This window comes from Anticarsia gemmatalis, chromosome 1 (assembly GCF_050436995.1).
Source record: "Anticarsia gemmatalis isolate Benzon Research Colony breed Stoneville strain chromosome 1, ilAntGemm2 primary, whole genome shotgun sequence".
NCBI classification, from domain to species: Eukaryota; Metazoa; Arthropoda; class Insecta; order Lepidoptera; family Erebidae; genus Anticarsia; species Anticarsia gemmatalis.
In genome coordinates, this window is record NC_134745.1 from 13,752,577 (window position 1) to 13,774,952 (window position 22,376).

Sequence of the window (22,376 nt, forward strand, 5' to 3'; positions counted from 1 at the left end):
GCCCGGCGCGGGACTACTGGGCGCGCCCGCCCCCTGGCGCCCCCCTCGCCTCGCACCCCGCTCCGCTGCGCAGCCGCCAGGACAGGTGCGCGCGGCACCCCTCGCCGACCTGAGCCCTACCCCATGAAAAAGGCTCTATTATCATCTCGAGTAATCACTCGATAGTAACGGCTGGTATTTAGGGTTTGTACGGCACGGCCTAAATGTGAGGAGCACAGCTCGTAAATATGTGTGAAGGGCGCTAAGTAGGGCAAGGGCTCAAGGTCGGTGCAGGGCGGCCGGGATGCGGTGCGCTCCGCCGCCTCGCGCCCAATCTTTATGCGCCCTTGGAGCGTTTAGGTCGCATCCCTACGTGACGATAAAATATTAAAGGCGCGTGGGGTGCGCCCGCTAAATACACTATTCATTAACAATTCGTTAAATCTCATTAAAATTTAATATAAGGTAACGTATGTTGCGAAGTGTACGGAGGCTTACGTCGTGTGAATGAGCTTACTTTGTGCTCGAGACACTCGCAACTTTTAAACTAATTAAACATGCAATTTATCATATTGAAGTATGGGAAAAGGTTCTCCAAGAAAGATATTAATTGATCTTTATTAAAATCAGTCAATGTCAAACAGTTAATTAATTACCGATAACCGCCCCACAAGAATTCTGTTATAAGAGAATAGGATAAATCACAAAGAGAAAGTAAGCATAAGAATTGCGCAAGTGTCACTTGTATATCACAATTTTGTGTTTACTTTTCCCCCAAGATTAAGATTGGAGGAAAAAGGTCGGCTATCCATCAAACGAAATTGTTTAAACCGTCGCGGAAATTGTAACTATAGGGATTTGGAGGTTTTCGAGGCGGTTACCTATAAATTGTGTTAACGATCAAATGAGACTAGTTTGTCGGTGTATTTCGCGGCTTATTTAACTTTTCGAGCACTTTTCAACGATTATGGCAGGAAGTGGACCGTGCCCGCTTTCCCGTTGAAATATTTTACGAGATCGCCCCAATTACGATACCAGAGAAGTTGGAAATATTACCGATATTGAATACACACTGCTTAAACCTCAGTCTACTTCTTAATGATTGCAACTAATTTGTTTAAAATGTGCAAAGCTTTTGCGTTAAGTATTAATAACATCGTTATTATATTGTTCTACGAAACGATCAGTGAGTAACTCGACTGGGAAAACGCAGTTAAGTGCTCGGAGTTTGTATGTAATGTCCGAAATGAGTTGAATTCTCTCGTTCGACCATTTAACTTGGTACAGTCTAGTTTGGATCTAATGTTCACTGTGAAAACACTGGAGTAAAGTGAATGTTAATGACCCATCCTATCTCTGAATGAGAAATTTAACCTTCTAGACATTTAAGTCAGTCCCTTAAATATGAAATATTTTAAAAGTGTAAAATAGCATCTTGTATCATCGCTACAACAATGATATTGAAAAATAAAAATAGTAAAAACTCCACGCAACGTGTTCATGAGATAAACAATAAAAAATAATTTTGCAAACATAAAATAATCCAGAGCTCGTTTCATTTCAATCTAAAGCTATTCGAAATATTAACAATTCAAATAAAAGTATAAAATCTTGAAAATCCTAAACCCATATTTGTGGAACACATTACATTCAACCCGAAGCCTGTTTAATATTCTTGAAAGAGAATGCTCGTTTCTCAAGCCTGCCTGGCTCATAAATATGACTAAGATCGCCGATGAAAATTGATAAAAATCGACATTTTGCCACGCCCTTAGTTAGATTAACATTTTGAACGTTAACTTGGCAGGAATTTTACTAAAAATCTTCGCTTATTGTACAGCGAACGACGAGCGACGCTTAAAATTTGAATTTTGCACGTTAATAAAGTGAAGTGAGTAGATTATCACGAATTAGAATAGAAATTTCGTGAGAAATGCTTTACATGGCGCACTAAATAACAATAAAATGCTACACAACATTAATTTCAATCAAGAGCGGTTTTATTCCACAATTTATAATGTAAACTAGTTGCACATTAAAACTATGTACCTACTCTATGAGGCAGTGAACTATTGAAGCATAAATATGCCAGGATTGTATTCATATATCTGCTTGTATCTAAAACATTTATTTATGAATGAATAACAGTACAGTTATTTTCTATTTTAGAGCACGAACATAATTTAACTTTAAATAACGCAGCCAACATTCATAACTTACAGTGTTATTTCAAAGTGTTATTTTAAAGTTATTTCTGAAATTAGGCTGTGAGTATCGATTTTCCATCAGCCGCTTAAAAAATATGATGAATTATTGAAAATTTTTGATGATGTTCTACATTGGCACTGGACTTGGCATTGAAGATCCGTAATTATAAATTTCGTCACTACATACTTTTCCTATAATCTGAATTTTAAACTATACAATTGTTATTCCCCTTCACGCGATGTCATTTAAAAGAGGTAGGTACCAAAAAAAAAAGGTAAAGCTTTTCGTTCGCGGCACTCAGAATTAAACCCCGAATATAATTATTATGACGATAAAATCAGCCTTTAGAAAAAATAAAACAATTTAATTGCAATATCAAACTTTAAATACTTACATCTAAAATAACAGCATCCAATACTTATGAATTATTTACACGAAACCATTTCATTGAACTAAATTATGTACCAAATTATTGCATTAAGAAAAGAAAAATGGCGCGAATACATGCCGTTAATTACCACAGATAAATAAAATACGTTCAGAAACAAGAACGGGGTTAATGCTCTATTGTCCTTTATGAGAAAACACGCTTACGCCTGCGGCACACAACTCGAATATCGATATCTTATCTCTGATTTTGCTCAACTGATTCTGAACTCGATCACAAATAAAACAGTTATTTAATCATACGATATTGTCACTTATCGGTAGTTGTTGTAGTAACTAAGAAATTCTAGAATTGAATACCTGGTTAGGGAGAAAATAGTTAGCTGCTTTTCAAATTAGGGTTGATGTTAAAAAAGGTAAGTGAAAGTAAAGATTTACGCGTTCAATGTTTTACTTAAGTATTAGGATATATGCTGCTGTTTAAGGGCTAGTTTCAGGTTAGGAGTACCTAACTATTAGATAACCTTTCTGCTATATAAAGTGTTAGCAAATTAATAGAAATAACTGTCAACATTTCATCAGATAAGCTTCCCCAACATCTGAACTAGTCATTCAGAAATGGCTCCTTGATAATGAATTTCAGCTAAGTTAAAAGTAATTACATTCAACCGAAAATAACGTTTAGGTTAACTTATGAAGCTGCAAAATCAGAATTTAATAAAAGAATGTTTTGCGAAATTGCAATAGACTAGCTTAGCTTTGTAAGTAAACTGGTATCTAAGATTTGAAGCTACGTATCCAAAACTGAAGACTTAGGCTGCGTTTCCACCAGAGATGTGCGATGGAAATGTGTCGTGCGAGGATGTCTAGCTGTGCTGTGAAAATGTGTGGGTGTTTCCACCAAAGCTGTGCGATGAAAATGTGTCTACGAGGATGTGTAGCGGAGCTGTTAAAATGCGCATTATGTGTGGTGCGAGGATGCGTTGCGAAGCTGTGAAATGTATCGACGGGGGTGCGGTGTAGTGGGAGCGGAGTAACGCGAACGCCTGCCTGCCGCTCACGTCTCACTTTGCTGTCGTTAGCGCTTGTAGTCGTACGCATGTCGTACGGTTGCGTGGCATAATGGACGAAAAATTAATTGATTCCGTTAAAAAGTAGCTCCGTATCTTCTGCTTCCATTTCTTCATCGCAAATTGTTAAATATAAAAGTATCTTCTTTTTCCAATTATCCATATCTATTTTACGCACTTCTACTTCCAACAAACTCCGTCTATGGACTAGCTGGTACAGTATGCGCAAACCTCGCAACACATCCTTCTCAACACATCCCTCGCACACATCCCTCGTACACATCCCTCGCACACATTCCTCGCTTGTTTTGTATGCGCAAAAATCTAGCTCCGCTGAGCCGTTTCCACCAGAGCTGTGCTGACCGAGGCGAGGTAAATGAAGCGATTCTATTGGTTCTTTACAAACACATCCCTCGCTACGCATCCTCGCACATCTCTGGTGGAAACGCAGCCTTACAGTTTTCAATTTTATAGTATTTTAAGTCTGAACAAACGACAAAGTTTCATACGACTTTCTGTTCAGGATTTATAGCAACGATCAAACCGAGTGTTGCCACATAAAAATATATCTCAGTTCGAGAACGCGGCCCGCTAAGTACACTAAATGCTTGAAATATGAGCGAGTTATTAAAGGTTATTCGTATTTTATATATGTAATTGATATTCTAGATACTATATTATACTTACATAAAATGCAATAAAAACTTCCCTTGCACAAATCTTTGCGAAATACTTGGATACGAAAGAATCAACATAACTCTAACTTATTTAGGCTCGATACTGCTGTAAATTGACTGAAAGAAAAACCAAATTAAGTACATCAAATCCAGGAATCGAATCATGTACTACGGCATGGACGACGAAGACGACGGCGGACGGCCTTCACCAGTAGTTAAACAGAAGATCTATCAGGGGAAATAAGAATCAGAGGGTAAAGTAACTTTTGACACGGATATTCAAAGCCACTTAGTAATATTTGAGCTACCTATGGCACAGTAAAAACTGGTCTAACTTGTTATCAATTAAGATAACAGCCGTTAAAGTCAGAGACCTTTCATGCGGCTTGAACAACTTTAACACTAGAGTGACCACTTGTTCGTCGTGTAAATAATATTAAGAAAAATACTAAGGCCACTAACCAAACGCTGAACAAATAGTTACTAAACAAAATTGACATTTAACTGACATTTGCAAACGTCAAGGTACTTCATAATAATATTCACATTTCACATATTATGTCGGTGCTCTGCCCTTAACGGCTCCCTTACGTGAAATAATCATAATTCATTTGAAACATCAGTATTAACAATTAACTTGAAGGCAATGTTAATTAGCTATTAGAAACTAACAACCTTACTAACGAGAATTTGTTTTTTTTTCTGTGCGTACATCATAATAAAAGGCAATTTGTTTTAATAAACCAGTAACTCGCAATAAGAATATCAATTTATCGAATTCAATGACAATCATGAAATAAAAAAAAAAAACAAATAAATAAGACAAGTATCTATGTGATCCGCTCTACGACATCTTTTTGTAAAAAAAGAAAAAAATAAGGATTAACACAGATGTAATTATACTGGGATACTTTTATTTGCTATTACCACAAAACATAACACAATTATATTTTCCAATCGGTTTTAAATAATTCAAATCCCTGTTGTTGCTTTAATCTAACCAATTAATTTGCAAAATGTTATTTCATATGAATTCCGTTTTATAAACACAGTACATAAACGTAACATGATTTTAATTTAATAAACTATTAGTTGGAATTCATTCCCAGAACAAAAACTAAAGCTAAAAATCCATTAATTTAGTTGAATGCATTTTAGTTTAATACAAGGTAATATTGTTTTATTTGGAAACAGATTATTGTACTAATACGATTTATTATTGTTCAATCGGTTTTCATTCAATTACGTTTAATTTTATGAGTAGTTACGTTTTCATAAATATAATTTACTGACGACTGACGTTAAATTAGCAGGCAGGTATTTTACGCCAGTACAAAATACCCTACCTAACTAGGTGCATGTTTTAATCAAAATTCAGAGTAACTGTTGAATTCCATATTGTTTTTAACTTACCGTGAATTCCTTTTTTGTTCATATGGAGCCTCAGTTTTCATATTCATTTTTAATGGACCTATTGCGAAATTAGCGAAAATGAGTAACGCAAACCTAAGTAATATTGACAAACCCTTCTCTTTTTAATTTACTACAACAAGCAACACAATCGAATACTAAAATATCGGTGCTTCATTGGATCGTGCTCGTTTTAGCTATTCGCAACAGCTAGCTACCCTTATAATTTGGTTTTAACCCCCGTGTCAATGTCCATCCGTGTCAGGAACCCAATTCGTCCATTACACAACTCTTGTTATTTTTCCTTTATTCATCGCGAGATGTTATATGAAAGCATTGATGGGGAAAATTACGGGAAATATCATACATTTTTGATATTGCTGGTGTTGTTAAGTGCAGATCTGTAGATAATAAGAATTCTCAAATAAATTTAATACATTTATTTGTTTCTATTCACATAGGTACAAAAAGTTTAAAGCAAGTTTCACGGCTTATGAATAAACATCTGGGTACTATACTCCAGATCATTTTATTAATCGAATAGTGAACCCGACGGCGTGTGTGAAAACTGCTATCAAACTAAATTCCGCGTGATAGGTTTAATGGATACCTATTAAAAAACCCAACTTCACTGCTTCGAACGATGCACAGACCTCCTACCGAGCTAAAAGATAATAATATTTAAAAGCATTACTTGTTTTATATGAAGAACCAATCAATTTGTATAAGTTTACCGAGTTACTACAAACAAAGGACGCTAGTTACGAAGGCACAAGTTGCCTTCTACACATTTCCAGGTAGTATTAATTCATCATCTTCAGTTCTACGACGGACTCTACACGTGGACGAATGGAGCCTACACCGAAACCATTTCAATTGCCTATACATTCCATACAGCTCTCGCTTTTCAACCGACTACCTACACATTATACTGGCAGCTATCGTCAGCCTCTTCATTACCACTCATTGTTCGTAATTCTAAGTCCATCGAGAAATTCTTGTCACTGTTAAAGCTACAAGACATCAAATGTTCAATGTTATTCGGAATCCTGTCCAAAAAGTTGTGAATCAAATCAAAAGCGAATCCAAACTTTTGGGGGACGGAAAGCGTTAATAAAACCGCCTGACAATCCCTCTAACTTTTACAATACGTATTTGTCGTTATTGTGCCGAAGGGAAGTTAAAATTTTAATCGCGTACCCGCCAATAATCATCTGGTTTTGTACGTTTATGGAATTCCAACAATTATATTTAATGTATTCGTAAAGTAAATAAGTTAAATTAATATTTGCTTTTGCTTACCTTATTTTTCAATTTCAATTAAAATATTTATCGAATAAATAAAGTAATATTTATACAAGAGAATAATCGTAAATTACCTAAAACGCAACCACAAAGGCATGTGTAAGCACAACTAAGCACAAAAACAAACTCCCAACGCGCCCATAAAATAAAAACAAACTCGCGACCTTATCAAAACAGTATAATCTTTTTATTAAATAAAGCCATTTTGAATACCTAAAAAGCTTAACGCTAATTCGCAAGGATGGCTCCTGTGAAAATGCTCACATTTGCATACAAAATTCCAAGTTAAGTTTCACCGTAATGGAAGAACGCATCGTGCAAATAGGCGGGAAAAACGACGAAGAATACCTACAGACATTTTGCCGCTATAGATAAAAAAACCAACCGGTTTACAGAAGAGAAAAAGATACAGTCTCATAAGGATTATATTTTCTTCTCCACGGCAACGGAAAAGTAAATTTCATACGAATATGAAATGGAAATGTGTTATTTGAATACTTACTCCTTTTCCTTTTGAGGTGTTAATCTCTGTATTTTTATTATGCAGGCATACTTATCTAAGATGAACTGAACCTCTTTTATGAATAAAATATAATATGAAGTGCTGGAAAATAGTCGTGTTATAAATAAATGACCAAGTAGCTAAAAATGAAGAAACATGCATCATCGCTACACTTCTTTTCGAGGTCTACGAAGTGCTACATACGAAAACGGCTACGTCAAAAGCTCTTGCAATAACCCCTTCACTGTCATTTTTATCAACTACTGCCATCTGTATTACGTCTTAAGCAATAGAAAAAAAAATACTGATCAAAAGATGGCGCTGTATGTTTATCATTGTTATATAGTTATGTAAAAAATAATGTCTGCAATTATGCAAAAATACAAACAAAAACTGTATTCGTTACATTTTAAACGTAATAATGCATACTAAATTCAATATTTTATAGGGGAATAAAATTAATATTCTGTAGTAAAAGCAAAGAGAAATGTCAAAATTGACAATGTATTTATCTGTCAATATAGTCAGTAAACGTCATTACTGGACGCAGAATTTTGTTTGGAGAGCATTTAGTTCGACATTTGTTAATGTTTTTGGAACTTTAAATACCGCTAGACAAAATGAATCAAACAATAAACGTGGAGCAGTTAAATTCTGCGCTAGCATCCCTCCGAACACTGAGGTCCAGCGTCAGTCATGTGTTCGAAACCCTATCAAACGGGTTGCGGGCCGACCACGGTGAAGACGGAAAAGATAAGTTCCTTTTAGAACTTCAAGAGCTTCTTAACAACGTAAACATTAACCTACGTGATCTAGAACAGACTGTGAATGGCTTACCTATACCTACAGCGCCTTTTAACTTGGGAACAACGACATATTTGAGTCAGGAAACGACTCAAGACCGGCAAGCTTTGTACACACAGTTAGTAAACAGTTACAAGTGGACTGATAAGATACATGAGTACAGCTCGTTCGCACACACGCTGCTAAGTCAGAACTCGCTCAAACGATCGTATATTAACTCCGGGAGCACGAAAAGGCGCGGAAAACTGCAAAGTAACCACAACGTCGCTCCCGTACAAGTTGACAATGTTATCAACAACATAGACAGGTCATACAGTGACATGAAAATTACGATATCCCGACCGTTTGCTAGTAATGCAGTTGTACAGATCAACTTGAGTCATGTGCTCAAAGCAGTAGTAGCTTTCAAAGGATTATTAATGGAATGGGTGATGGTCAAAGGTTACGGCGAAACATTAGACCTCTGGACTGAGTCCAGGCATCATGTATTTAGAAAAGTAACAGAAAACGCTCATGCAGCAATGCTCCATTTCTACTCTCCGACGTTACCTGAACTTGCGGTGCGTTCGTTCATGACATGGTTGCACAGTTATGTGAATCTGTTCAGTGAGCCATGCAAGCGATGTGGCTGCCACCTCCACCACACATCGCTCCTGCCCCCCGCATGGCGAGACTTCCGTACTTTGGAACCGTTTCACGACGAATGCAAACAATAGTTAATGTGGTATTGAATGAGAAGGCTGACCGAATTACTTTGGTGCCTTCTCCTTCAATAGAAAACGAAAAAAACAGACAATATTTGAACAACAATAAAACTGTGAAGAGTGAGTGAAGTGGAACATGATTTCTTTTGCATAAGAATTTTACTAAAATATGAATAGTGTGAGGACAGTCTAATTATTGAAATAGTTCAGAAGATCATTCACCTAAAAATATTTAATGTCAGTGTACTATGCAATGCTGTTAAAAATACGTTGTTTCATTATAAACTGTAAACTAGGCTAAGAAATCAGTGTAATTTTCAATATTCATATTCATTATAGTAATAGTTTGCTTGATTTTGTGACCAATCAGTATATAATAAAGTCCCATGAAAAGATTTTTGATATGAATCAATCTGTAAATACATACATGTACTAATGGCTACTGTAGAAATGCATACTGAATTTTGTCAAGTCAATACATAAGTATTGATATTGTCATAGGACCTTTTTGTAATTTTTTTATACCTGTAAAGATAAATGATACTAGGAAGTATACCTATCTGCTACTTATTTATAGTAACACAATAAAATTAACTTTCAAAATAATCTTACCATCAAATTACATAATATATCTTTACTGTATTCCCAGAAAGAACCACATTTGTATAATAATATTAGAACATAAAATAAAACACTCAGAAAACACTTAATCATTTATTATTAAATAACAGTCTTATAGCAATATACTTTACACAAATGGTTTACAAACCGCTATGGAATGATCGACGCTGCACGCTATCTTCAATACATGAGCACCGATAGACACTTTTAATGGGAAATGCTGGTCTTTCTCATGACCTAAGCCTAAACACCCTTGTCTATTCCTACCCCACATGTATAAATCCCCACTGTCTGTTATAGCAGCTAAATGAGCTATGCCACAAGCAACTTTCTGTACCGTACATGTTGGGTTGAATTCATTTCTACCGAATAAAGGTGGTGGTATTTGCTTTGGTTTTGCAGAGTGCTGTACGTTAGGCCCGAGACCGAGTAGACCGTAACCCCAGACAAATACGTCGCCTGCCTCTGTAAGGAAAAAAATAGATAAATAATATAATTAATTACATGATCAAAGTCCCAAATTCGTGGAAAAGTTCTTGCTAGATCTCATTTACCTCAGGTAGCAGTACCGGAACCTAGATTAACCGAAACATTAGCAGACCACCGAAATGTTGAATTTTTTAGGCCTTGCCTTGCGTTTTGCAGAGAACGCATTATTTCTTTTTTCAAGATAGCGGCCGAGGGACTTAAGCTTCTACTGCCCTCTGTAAAAAAAAATGCGTCCTTTGAAAAACGCATAATACTAACCATTAACAATCAGACAGAAAGATCCTCCAGCAGCTATATCAGTGATTTTTCCCAATCCTTTGATAAAGTTATTGAGAGCATAAGACATGTTCACTTGCTGCTGTGCTGTCGTCATTGGAATTTGTCCATACTCTGAGTTACCCCAGCCGAATAGTTCACCTTTATCTGTAACAAAAAAGGTTTTTTACTTATGTTATAAATATGATGAAATCTAAAAGGTGGCCATTTCGTCATCTGAGGAAATTGGAATTAAAAATATGACTTAAAACTTAAGTATTATATGTTAAACAAGAAATAGGAAAATTTTGAGGCACTTGACCTTATTAGAAGAGGCAAGTAACCTACTTTTAATTGGGCACCTTGGTCACGGAATATTGGCTCGAAAACATTAACATTTATTTCTTTCCCAGAATAGTTGATTAGCTTATCATATAAATACCATTTAAAGCCAGCACACAATCTCCAGTGGAAGCAACTTTAACAATCTTCTCAGTAGTGATATCTCCTTTCACCATGGCAGGTATCGCCTGGTTGTCGTAAGTGCCCAGCCCGGTCTGACCGTCCGCGCCCCATCCACACGCGAACACCTTGCCTGACTCTGTTACGAACAGGCTGAAAAAGAACATTATTCAGTAACGTTATATAACACGAAACAAGTATCAAAAAGACAATCGGCCAGTTATATTTATACATATTCAGAAAGACTCCAAACTTTTACAGATAAATAGTCAAACGTATTTACATTATACAAGTTTCCGCCGCGACTTCGTTCGCGTGATATACAATCCCGGGGCAAATATTATCCTATACACTAGTAGTTCCTGAGATTAGCGCGTTTAAACACACAAACTCTTCAGCTTTATAATGTTAGTATAGATTAATCCAAGTTATAAACTATCAGTGTACCAAATTACATTCAAATCTGTTTCAAGTTTTTTCGTTATAGTATAACAAATGTAAATCAATCCTCATAAACTTTCGGATTTATAATGTGAGCAGAATTTGATAAAATCAATCATTTTCCAATAATGTAAAATGTAGTATCCCCTTCCTAATACAATCGTAAAAACGATACTTATACGAAAAATTAAATTTAATAACAACTTACGTATGATCCTGTCCGCAACAAACATCAATAATGTTTTCCTTGCCTAATTTCTTGATGTTATGAGTCACCATACTTCCTTTATACTCCTCATTAGGGTTGATCTTACGTCCACACTGACCGTACGCATTGTTACCTAGAGTATAGACGCCTTCATTATCTGTGAGTATGGCTGTATGAGCGCGGCCTGCCGCTAGGCCTGTAATCTGAAAAAACAACCAAGCTTCACAGTAACTGGCCATGTGAGATTGAGCGTACGGCACAATTTTTTAAGCGTGTCTACTGCGTCGAATTTTGAGCGCATGGACTGTAAGAATCTGCCACTTTGTATTAGTTTCTGTAGGATTGGATATGCCGATATAGTGGACGTGGTACCATAGAAATTAATACTAAGCAACAAATCCTTACGGTTCGAATGCTCGGATACCGACGCAGCTTAAAACAAACTCACAAAGAAATTATAATAATAAAAACAAAATAAACAAATAGTAGTTGTTGAAGTGTCAGAAATAATCTTATTTAATTCACTGAATCATATAATCTACTACACTAACAATAAGTAACTCATTATCTACGTAATAATTATCATCATACCTTAGTTTCCAAACTCTTATATGGCAAGTATATAGGTGAAGGGCTAAGCAGCATTTCAAGTGGGTGTCCGATCCTTGGTGCATGGTACCCTATTTGAGAGTCTGTATTGATACCTGTGCCAAACACTTTGTGCTGAGCCTCTGTCTTTATTGAAGCTACTGTGAAGCCATAGCCTGTTGCTACGTGACTTACCTGTAAATACATAAACATAGTTTGGAAATAGATACCAAGGAATGGCATTGAGGGGAGTTATGCAATTTAGGCAGACGTGTGACAGTAAAAAAGGGATTTATTTTTAGAAAAATATACATATTTTGTTAATGGAATTATAAACTTATTATTTTTTATCACCTAAAGTAAAAAGAAACTTACAGAAAGAACTGTCACAAGGTATTTTTTCACAAATATTGAACTGTTCATCAGAAAACAGACATTCAGTATCAAAATAGTAATCTATACTAATATTAAGTATAATCCAATTTCATTAACAACTTCTTAAAAATATTTATGTAGTTAACTCACATCAAATCTCTCAGCAAAAGCTGACCGCATGGGATGCCAGCACAAAGTAAAATCTTTCCGATATTGTTTTCTTCCTTTCTTGCCACTCGGCAAATGAATTCCAAGAGCGCCTGTCTCAGCCAGACCCCATACGTACATACGACGATCAGAACTTTTACTCACTGGGTATTGGAAAACTGAAATAAAAAATTATAATTTATTTTTTAACTCTGCACTGCATCTTTTGGCTTTAGTAATAACTCTCTTCTTACATTAAACTGGGCTGTCATTAAATACTTTATCCTAAAATGAACTTGAAGCAATATAAGTTACGTAAATAACTAATTTAAATGAACTATTTACTTGGTAGAGATTCTTCTTCATCAGGATCAGGTATTTTCTTCTTTGTTGTCGCGTATAGACGGTTTCCAAGAACACTTGGTGTTCTGCACCGTAATAACACTTTTACAGCATTCATTTTAGCGTAACTCTATAGCATTTTCTATTTATTATTGTCGTTAATTTATTAATTTAGAGGTTAAGTGCGACTGCTATTTGACATTTGCAGTAACATTCGTTTCATTTTACGCAAGCATATTTTGTAGTAACATATCACGATGAACGGAATGCAATATGGACTGGATTCTTAATTGGATTAAAGCACGATTGAAGTAATTATACGGCGGAAAATACGGAATTTGGATGCGCGTACTCTTTGATGAAAACTTACATTTCATAGTAGATTAGTAATATAGTTCCTAATCGGTGACATCAAAACGCTGGTTAAATATTTCTACTCTCTATAGTACAGCTGGTTCGTACAACAGCCATGCTCAAGTCTTGTCTACGTCTAGTTGCTTAAATTACTTAATTAACTAAAAAAAACTTAATTTGAAAAATTAAATTGATGCGGTAACCAAATGAAAAAGAATATATATCTTCCTTTCTCTACCGACAACCATATCTCCAGATTTGATGCTGGCATCAGCCGTGGCCTGCAACTATTAAATTGGAGAATGGAAATGATTCGACGAAGGAGGGAAGGATACTTAGGGATAAGACGTGATACTGATAAATAAAAGTCATGTGTTTTTGGCCATCTCCTTAGTAATTTAAATTCTTATTATCAAATTATCTTGTGATACTCCATATTTCTAATTTTAAACATGTTTTAAACAAATTTTGGTAATGTTAAACACGAAATGTATGTTATAATTTACAAACTATTTTATATCTATAAATAAAAAACAGTAATAAATAAAAATGCACAACAACGACCATATAACACCTTTTAATACACGAGTATTAGAGAAATTAGTGAAGTCAGACGTACAAGAATAATTATTTTATTTTCGACAGCAAGTTGGCACGCATTTGCGTGTTTTGGAACAGGGCCTTGATGAGACTGCGTATTTCTTCAGTGCGTAGGTGAACGGCGATGGGTCCTGTGCCGTCCTTCCAGCGAGTTTCGATCTCCTTTAAGGAACTGCTAAGCATGAAGATCAGCTCTTGGAGCTTGATCCATGATTGGACGTTTTGTTCTATATCCGATTGATCCTGGGAAGACACACAACATAGTATGAATTAAAAAGCATAAAAATAAAGTCCCTTGCAGCGTAAGTCTGTCTGTTTGTGTTTTACTCTAAAACTACTAAACAAATTTTGATGCGATTTTGACTAATAATCACGAGGAAATAGTAATTCATTATGATCATTTTTGCACTGGGAGGCATCATATTATGATTCTTTAACACATACCTACGATTTGAAAATTCATAGTTTAGTGGTAAATTACATATCTATGTGAGACTAATATGACTGAAATATGTAATGTCCTGAATCGCAGCAGGTCATAGGAAGTAACAGCTTTTTCTTTACATACCTGGAACAGGTGTGGAGCCTTCTGTACGACAATTTTGTACATCTCAGCGAGTTGCGACGCCATCACCGAGGAGATATCCTCCACAGTGCACACGCGGTGAATCAGCTCCTCCACGAACATGTTCACTAGTGTTGCCATCAATCTGTAAGTTACAATGAAGTGTTGCTAGTTGAATTATTTAAAAATAGTTAAAGAAACTAGACCAAAGTAAATCTTTAGCTTAGCATATCATAGCTATAGCATGAAAGTATCCACTTTCGTCTGTCAAAAAAAAATACATAAAATCTTTTCCTCGGATATAATCCATTCCTTTCACCAATTTCATTTAAATCGATTTAGCCGTTTAGGCGTTAAAGCGTAAAAAGAAACACTAGTTAGCAGCAGATTACCTTATAACAAAGCTAACTAACGATAAGAATGACAGAATTAATTTCTAATAAAGGAATTAGAGTAGGTTTTTTTTATTTTATAAGTTGTTAACATATTAGGTTGGGGTAAAAATCTTTTCTCTACACAAAAAAGCTCAATATTTGGGTACCTCACGAGCTCACTGAAAGAAACCTAATGAACCGTGTACTCATTCGTGATTCTTGAAGCCAAAGAGATTTACAAGTTTATAAATACCATAATGCGAAAACACTTTTTCCCCGACGAAATATAATGAAAAATCTTAGCTATCACAATGTATGTAACTTACTTGACAAACACATTCTTAGGGAACACTCCGATCCATACATTCTTGAGTAAATGCAGTTGCCTGAGGCACTGTCGCACGGCTGCCTCTGCGTTTCCACTCAGCTCATCCTTCACAACAATGCAGTTCAGATCTGGAACAAATAATCATAGATAAATGTAGTATCATAAGGGGACTAAAATGTTTACGCGTTATTTCTTTTGGACGTAAACCAACTGTCTACAAAACTGTGTTAAGAACTTTATAACTTTATCCTTACATGTTACACAAAACCATTTCAAGATGAATGTTTCCTAAATATGCCGTAATATCAACCCAAATCACCAGAGCTACACTGTTAGAACCAATAGAATTGCGTAGAAATTGCACTGCTCTGTCTTTCATTAGTCTGAGGTGGCATTAAGATTTTTTGTATATAGGTAGGTACTTAAATAACACAAAACTTACCAGAAGATCGAATATTGTCCAAGATCTGTTTCCTCTGCTGCTGCATGTGTATAGTGAGATGCTTGTACCCGAGGTCTCGCAGCTTCTGCACGAGGTCCACGAAGCTGATGGGGTAGTCCAGCTCGCGGCCCTCCATGAGGGTCAGCCACTTGTCACCGAAGGTCTGCAGGTTGTGCGCTAGGTACATGCAGTTGTTGTGGAATAGTGCTGGAAATATCAACAGGTGTTTGAGAACTGGGTGTATAGGATCTTTGGGTGTGCACGTTTATAGTACACAAGAAAAAAAGACAGAAAAGGAATGCCACTTTACGAATTTATCGCATCTAAAGTTAACATATAATACAAATACGCTTTGAATAAAAGATTTTAGTGTAGACAGTAGACTATAAATTGAGTATACTTATTTTTTCCTCATTTCACTTATTCCAGTAATGCATAACCACAGGTAAATAGAAAAATACAATTGCTACAGCAATAAATCATAGACTTACCAACATACTGTGGAATGGTTTGCAAATAGTTCTCATGGTGGTAAGGCACCACACTGTCGTACAGCTCGAACACCAGCCTAGTAGTGTTGTACAGCTTCTTGCACACCACGTCCGAGCACTGCACCGCTTGCTCCATCATCACATACACCAGGTCTAACAACTCTTGAGCAGTCTTAGATATCATACACCTCGGGAAATAGAACAAACTCTTTGGAATCGTCTTATCCAATATCCCCAAAGCTCCAGCCTCATCAACCTCAGCCTTAGCATCACCCGTCTCCGGTATACTCTCCACCCCAATAGACATGGTGGCGCTCAAATCCTTCAGCATTATATTCCTTGCTGTCTCCAAAAAGTACTGGCTAGACTTATTAGCGAATAAAACATCAATATTATTGACATACTGTAAAATAGAGAACTTCTCAGTAAAGAACTTGACTAAGACTAGAAAATTCTGAAACCCCTCTATCTCTGAGGTTATTCTACCGTAAGTCTGTAGCTCATTAATATTATTAGGGATAGTATCAATCAGACAATCTCTCTCCAGTATGGCACTGAACTCAGCGCCTATCTCCTTGCCAATCATCCGCATGATCGAAGTATCCCTCTTAAACTCAATATTTAGCTTATTATTGAGATAATGAAATAGTAATCTTAAATTTGATATGACCGCGTCATACTGCGGCCTATAATTTTCCTTATGCATAATCGTAATAGTCATAAGCTCATCAGTGGCATCATAGACCGTACAGTCATTATGAATAATTTTTACAAGTACTTCGTCTAGCAGAAAACGAGAGAACTCAGCCACTTTCTCTAATAGAATCTTACTTTTATCAAGTGCATTCAAAACATCAATTAATACCATATTATCTTCTATATTTAATGTAATGGTTACAACTGTCTTGCGAGTACTGGCCTTTATATTCCAGGAGACCATACGAGTCCACTCTACACATAAATCATGACATAAACTGTCCCAAATCAGTTGTGCGGTGTGCTTAGTGTTTGAATACACATCAAGGTCTTTGAAACCTTCAGCGGGAACCTCAATGTATTGTAAAAGGTCATAGACGGCCTCCACAGCCCTGGTGAAACTTTGAGCCTCTCGCCCATCATCAAACTCCTTCACATACTTGCCACACTGCACAACATCATAAACTATGTTGATAGCAAAGTGTATTTGTTGTAGTTCTTTGATCAGCTGGTTGCGGTTCTCTATGGAGCGTACGATTTCAGCCATGGTCTCTTCCTCAATCTCCTGCTTGCATGTTTGCATATCCTGGACCAATAGCTTACTTTCTTTACATAGCTGCGTACTTTCATCCAAAATTGCAGGTATATCATAATCTGTGGTGTTCAAATACGACTTCAAGTCAATTTTTAATTGTTCTATTTCTTTGGATATGAGAGGTATTTTCTCTGAGGGTTTCCAGTTTGACTCATTGCTGCCGAAGATGTCTTCCAAAACTTTGTTAATGTCGTACTGCTCCATTTTAATTTTTTCGTTTAGATCTATCTTTTTTAATTGAAGGCTCTGGGTGTCTGTCACGGGTGGGTGATTTGTGCGAGTGCCGACTTGGTCTCGAATGATACTTGTTAGATGTTACAGCATTTCTGAGTGTGTTCACTAGGAAACGCTTGTTAGTTTTGGCTTGAGGAGCTCTGATCCAGCCCGAGGGACCAACGATTTCGGCTCGAGCGGCGCCCTGCACAGCTTCACGCAGAAGTTCCTCAACAGCTAATCTAAAAAGAATTTGTTTTCTCTTAAGTGTCTAAACATTGACATACATGCACATATGCACAGCTCAGCTTTACAATATAACACGTAAAATCATAAACAATCAGATATAGCAGTGCAAGTACAAAATAATGTGCAATTAAAATCATAATGGTACCGGATAACGAGTGAAACAGGTAGTTGCATAGCAATATGTTTATAAAAACATGAGACAAGAATATATTATCATTTGTATCGGTTTTGATTGCAATCTGTTGCGTCTAATGTATACTTAAGTAATTTGGAACAATATTTCCATATTTTTTATTATATTTGTGAATAAATGAGGGAAACGCACTTTTCTAGGGCTTCGTCATCTAAAGGTTCTTTTTCGGGTTTATTGGTAACATCTTCTTTCTCTGTCATAGTTTACACTACTACTATGATAAATAATACTACGACACTAACACATAAATAAGGTTTACACTGTAATAGATCAGAAATTCTCGTAGAAATCCATTTTCAATAAAATTTCAACCTACGAGAAAACAAACACGTATTTTTTGACAGATGGGTGCATTTTATTGCATGCATGGTCTGCGTTCAAATTCGAACGCGGTACAAACATATAAGATGTTGAACAGGTTTTAATTAAAATTGTGCAAAATAATTTTGTTAATATTCACATTCTATTTAAATAATAGATTTATTATAGAAAAACTTAGAAATAACTCAGCATAAGTAAATATAAACGGAGAAAGTACAGAACGCAACCGTAACTGTACTTAAAAATTTTCAACTGGCAATCCTTTTGAATGCGTGGAGTGAAACGTCAGCCACGTACGACCGTCTGTCACCGATTGTCTGCTGCGTTATCCAAGTCTCTCATTTAGTTGTTTAATAATAAGCATAAAATAAGGTAAGTGAACGTAATTTTCGTCTTAAAATTAAGTTTGTTATAACACTAATCATTATCTAAACAGATTTATATTGAAAAGAGCTACTTTCATTCAAAATTATCAAGTAGAAATACCTTCAATCTGTAACCTATTTTAGTGCCAAAATTAATCTGTGAATTCTCGGTTTTCAGACACAATGAGCGCGAAGCTGTTGTCCCTAATCCTCATTATCGCCACTGCGGTGACAGCCGAAGATGAACCGGCGATCGCCAGGTTGCTTGTTTCCAAGCAAGTGTTGAACAAATACTTGGTAGAGAATATGGATATTTTGGTGAAATATACGTTGTTTAACGTTGGTACTGCGCCCGCTGTTGATGTTAAGCTTGTAGATAACGGTTTCCACCCTGAGGTGTTCACGGTAGTTGGTGGACAGCTGTCGGCGCAGATCGACAGGATCCCGCCGCAGACCAACGTGTCTCACGTCGTGACAGTGCGCTCCAACAGATACGGTTACTTCAACTTCACCTCGGCTGAAGTCACCTACAAAGCCAGTGAAGACGCCGCTGAGGTGAGTGTCCTACCACTTTCACTTTACATTTTATGTTCCCGATACCATTTTAATCTTTCTTGACTTACCATTCAATTGTAATATGTTTTTACTGGAAAGAAACTAGCTAGGGTTGTCTTTTTAATATAGCAGATTATCACACCAGCTGTGTATTATAAAACATAAACTTATACTTATTGGATCTGCAGTTTATTTTCATTCTTACTGTGCTTGTTCCTGTAAAAGTAAAATATGATTTGTGATCTAGTTAGAATCCAATAAGAAATCTTGTATGAAATATAACAATTATTATAACTTTGAGGGTTGAGAATAACATGTAGTTGCTAGTTGCATTCATACATTTGTGAATTCAAAATAGATTAAAATTAAACATGTTTTGGTATTTTGTAGCTTTTTTATAATGTTCAAGCAAGGCAGGCCAAGTGCATTTAATTTTGGTGAATGTAAATGATATGTTTTTATGCTCATCATTGTATGTTTGTATCATTATAAACTTTTAGACAAATTATTAGTATCTAGTAGGTTTACCCTCTTATTCATAAACCTATTTTAGTTAACAAGCTGCTATATTAAGTTTTCTCTTTTCATTTCGCTCTGGAGTGAATAAGTCTTTCATAACTTCATATATTTTTTTGAATAAGAGGTTATTTTATAGATATTAATAATGACATAAAATGAAGTTTAATGTACTAAACACTTACCAACCCATCAATGTGTACATACAATTTTATATACTCATTGAGAATTTTAAATAAATTCTCATGGTAGAGGTAGGCAGAGTCTACAGAACCACTTAGTACAATCCTTACAATCTTTCCTTGGTTCATTTGTATCCATATTGCTGTATGATTACTAGAATACTTTGCAAAGTTGTTTATTTATACAAAAATAAATAAAAGGAGACACTATAAAAGTACCCCATATTTCAGTTCAAGGAAAATTAGGTGAAGCGATTGAATATTATCAATTCCCTAGTGAAAAAAGTTATCATTGCTGATAATCCCATTGCATTTGGTGTCATTCACATAGATTTCCCAGTATAGTTCAATGTTCGAAAACATTATTAGAACAATTATTTTTCTGTTAAATAAACTTAAAACAAAAATAAAATTGGTTACAATTTCAGTTTAAATTTACAAAATATTCTCCTTTCACTTTTATACTCTTGCCTGACTTAAAACATGTTTTTTTTTTTTTCATATTTCATGAACAGTTGTAAAAAACGTTAACAAATAGAGTATAGTTATTTTACTCTTAAATTTGTACTTACCTACTGAATTTCATCAAAATAAACTGACATCCAAAATTATACTTACCATTATCTAAAACAATATTTTTATCTATTTCAGGTCCAGCACTCAATCAGCAGCTCGCCTGGAGAGGGCGCCATCGTCGCATTCAAAGACTACGACCGTAAATTCTCCTCCCACATCCTCGACTGGGCTGCCTTCGCCGTCATGACCCTCCCCTCTCTAGCCATCCCCTTCGGCCTCTGGTACTCCTCCAAGAGCAAATATGAAAAACTAACTAAACCTAAGAAGTCCCATTAAGTTTAGGTAGTTGTTAATAAATTAGATGACTACTAATATTGCATGTTTTGAAGTATTTTTTTAAAACCAATAATGAAATAATTATGTATCTGAAATGTGTGAATAAAGTGCATGTGCAATGGCAACATTTTTTGTTGCTATATTAAAAAAGTTTGTAATTTGTAAGCTTGCAACATTAGCAGTGATCTATCTCACCCCATTAGTTATTACATCAACACCTTTGTTAATATTAATTTATATGAACAATAAAAACTTTTTATAAGTTTCACTGTTTTTATTTTACTTATTTATTACATGACAAGATCATCTCGTACTAGTTAAACGCACCAGTTTTGTAGACAGTTGAGCTCACCAGTCAATAGATTTGTGGCCTATGTGGGTTAAGCAGCCCTTGGCGCAGTCATTCTGTGACGGGTGACTTCTCAGTGGTATTTCAACTGTGCGTCTTCGTGCTTCAGTAGGTACCGATTGTTATTGATGAAGGAAACAGCCATGGCATAACATGGCTTTAAGACTTTTGGTTGAACATTTTTAAAACTTGATTGACCACTAACCCTGCTATAAAATCAAATCCCTAAAGATCCTTCCTTACGTTACATTATACACGAAAAGATTAATGAATAGCTAGATAAAAACGTACCAACAATCCCACTGAAGGAAATCACAAATTTCTCTAGACTACTAGTGATCCTACACTTGGTATGTAGGTACTTGTTACACTCACATTTTTTTTACAATTCTGCCTTAAATCATATACTATATATGAGTAACAACAACAGTGTAACGGATACTCAAATAATCTAGTAAGATCACATAATACTCAAAACTCATCCGTTGCACTTCGACCCATTGTATGGTGGAGACAGTACACCACATAGCAAACATATTCTGTTTTCTTTAACCTTTCTCAACCTTGCACTATCTGGCGCTGCGCCACAAGTGCACTTTATTGTTTTTTTACCTTTTACATACATACGTAAAATCACGCCTTCTGCCCTGCTAGGCAGAGACCAGAAAACGTCACTTGGTACGATTCCTTTCTGTAAGACATCACAGATAGACCTTTTATTCATTATTTTATTTTATTATATCCGTTTCCATGATCGTTTAAAAAAAATGTTATGCTAGGTGAATTAAATAACTTAAATGGCCGCTAGATGGCGTTGTATAAATTAATTAGAACATTGAATCAATGATGCATGCAGTTGACTTTTATCAACACAGGCACAAGTAAGCAATGATTCAGGCTACGAAGTAATATGATTCCACATCTTGTGTCGTGATAACGATTTCCTGCTACCAAATAATATAATATGCATTCAAATAAATACATAAAATTTATTGTTAAATAAATACTGAATACCATTTGATAAAATATATAATAAACTAGTATTATGATAGGTACCTACCTAGTTTGCTCGTCATACTCTTTATATAGAGAAACGCATAGGTACCTAACAAGGTCGTTAAAACACCAGTTCGATTTATTTGGATGTGGACTTTGTGGTGTA

The 22,376-nt window shown here is 35.7% G+C and overlaps 4 protein-coding genes across 4 annotated transcripts; 2 read left to right on the plus strand and 2 right to left on the minus strand.

Moving 5' to 3' along the window:
- The first annotated feature begins 8,064 nt into the window (after positions 1 to 8,064).
- On the plus strand, positions 8,065 to 9,751 carry MED27 (mediator complex subunit 27). The gene has a single exon (XM_076121026.1). The coding sequence runs from the start codon at positions 8,159 to 8,161 to the stop codon at positions 9,056 to 9,058; it is 900 nt and encodes a 299-aa protein (XP_075977141.1). The 5' UTR covers positions 8,065 to 8,158; the 3' UTR covers positions 9,059 to 9,751.
- LOC142977238 (RCC1-like G exchanging factor-like protein) lies at positions 9,748 to 13,174 on the minus strand. Its single transcript, XM_076121016.1, has 7 exons — positions 12,978 to 13,174; positions 12,636 to 12,811; positions 12,114 to 12,305; positions 11,523 to 11,725; positions 10,854 to 11,026; positions 10,415 to 10,579; positions 9,748 to 10,132 (listed from the first exon to the last, which is right to left on the minus strand). The coding sequence occupies exons 1-7, from the start codon at positions 13,090 to 13,092 to the stop codon at positions 9,795 to 9,797; spliced, it is 1,362 nt and encodes a 453-aa protein (XP_075977131.1). The 5' UTR covers positions 13,093 to 13,174; the 3' UTR covers positions 9,748 to 9,794.
- A 712-nt stretch (positions 13,175 to 13,886) lies between these two features.
- On the minus strand, positions 13,887 to 18,427 carry Zw10 (Zeste-white 10 kinetochore protein). Its single transcript, XM_076121040.1, has 6 exons — positions 18,207 to 18,427; positions 16,129 to 17,869; positions 15,638 to 15,844; positions 15,194 to 15,323; positions 14,497 to 14,638; positions 13,887 to 14,171 (listed from the first exon to the last, which is right to left on the minus strand). The coding sequence occupies exons 2-6, from the start codon at positions 17,621 to 17,623 to the stop codon at positions 13,956 to 13,958; spliced, it is 2,190 nt and encodes a 729-aa protein (XP_075977155.1). The 5' UTR covers positions 17,624 to 17,869; positions 18,207 to 18,427; the 3' UTR covers positions 13,887 to 13,955.
- Positions 18,428 to 18,662: 235 nt separating this feature from the next.
- On the plus strand, positions 18,663 to 21,133 carry SsRbeta (signal sequence receptor beta). The gene is made up of 3 exons (XM_076121052.1): positions 18,663 to 18,767; positions 18,939 to 19,315; positions 20,665 to 21,133. Exons 2-3 carry the CDS (start codon positions 18,944 to 18,946, stop codon positions 20,863 to 20,865), a joined length of 573 nt encoding a protein of 190 aa, XP_075977167.1. The 5' UTR covers positions 18,663 to 18,767; positions 18,939 to 18,943; the 3' UTR covers positions 20,866 to 21,133.
- Positions 21,134 to 22,376: the final 1,243 nt, after the last annotated feature.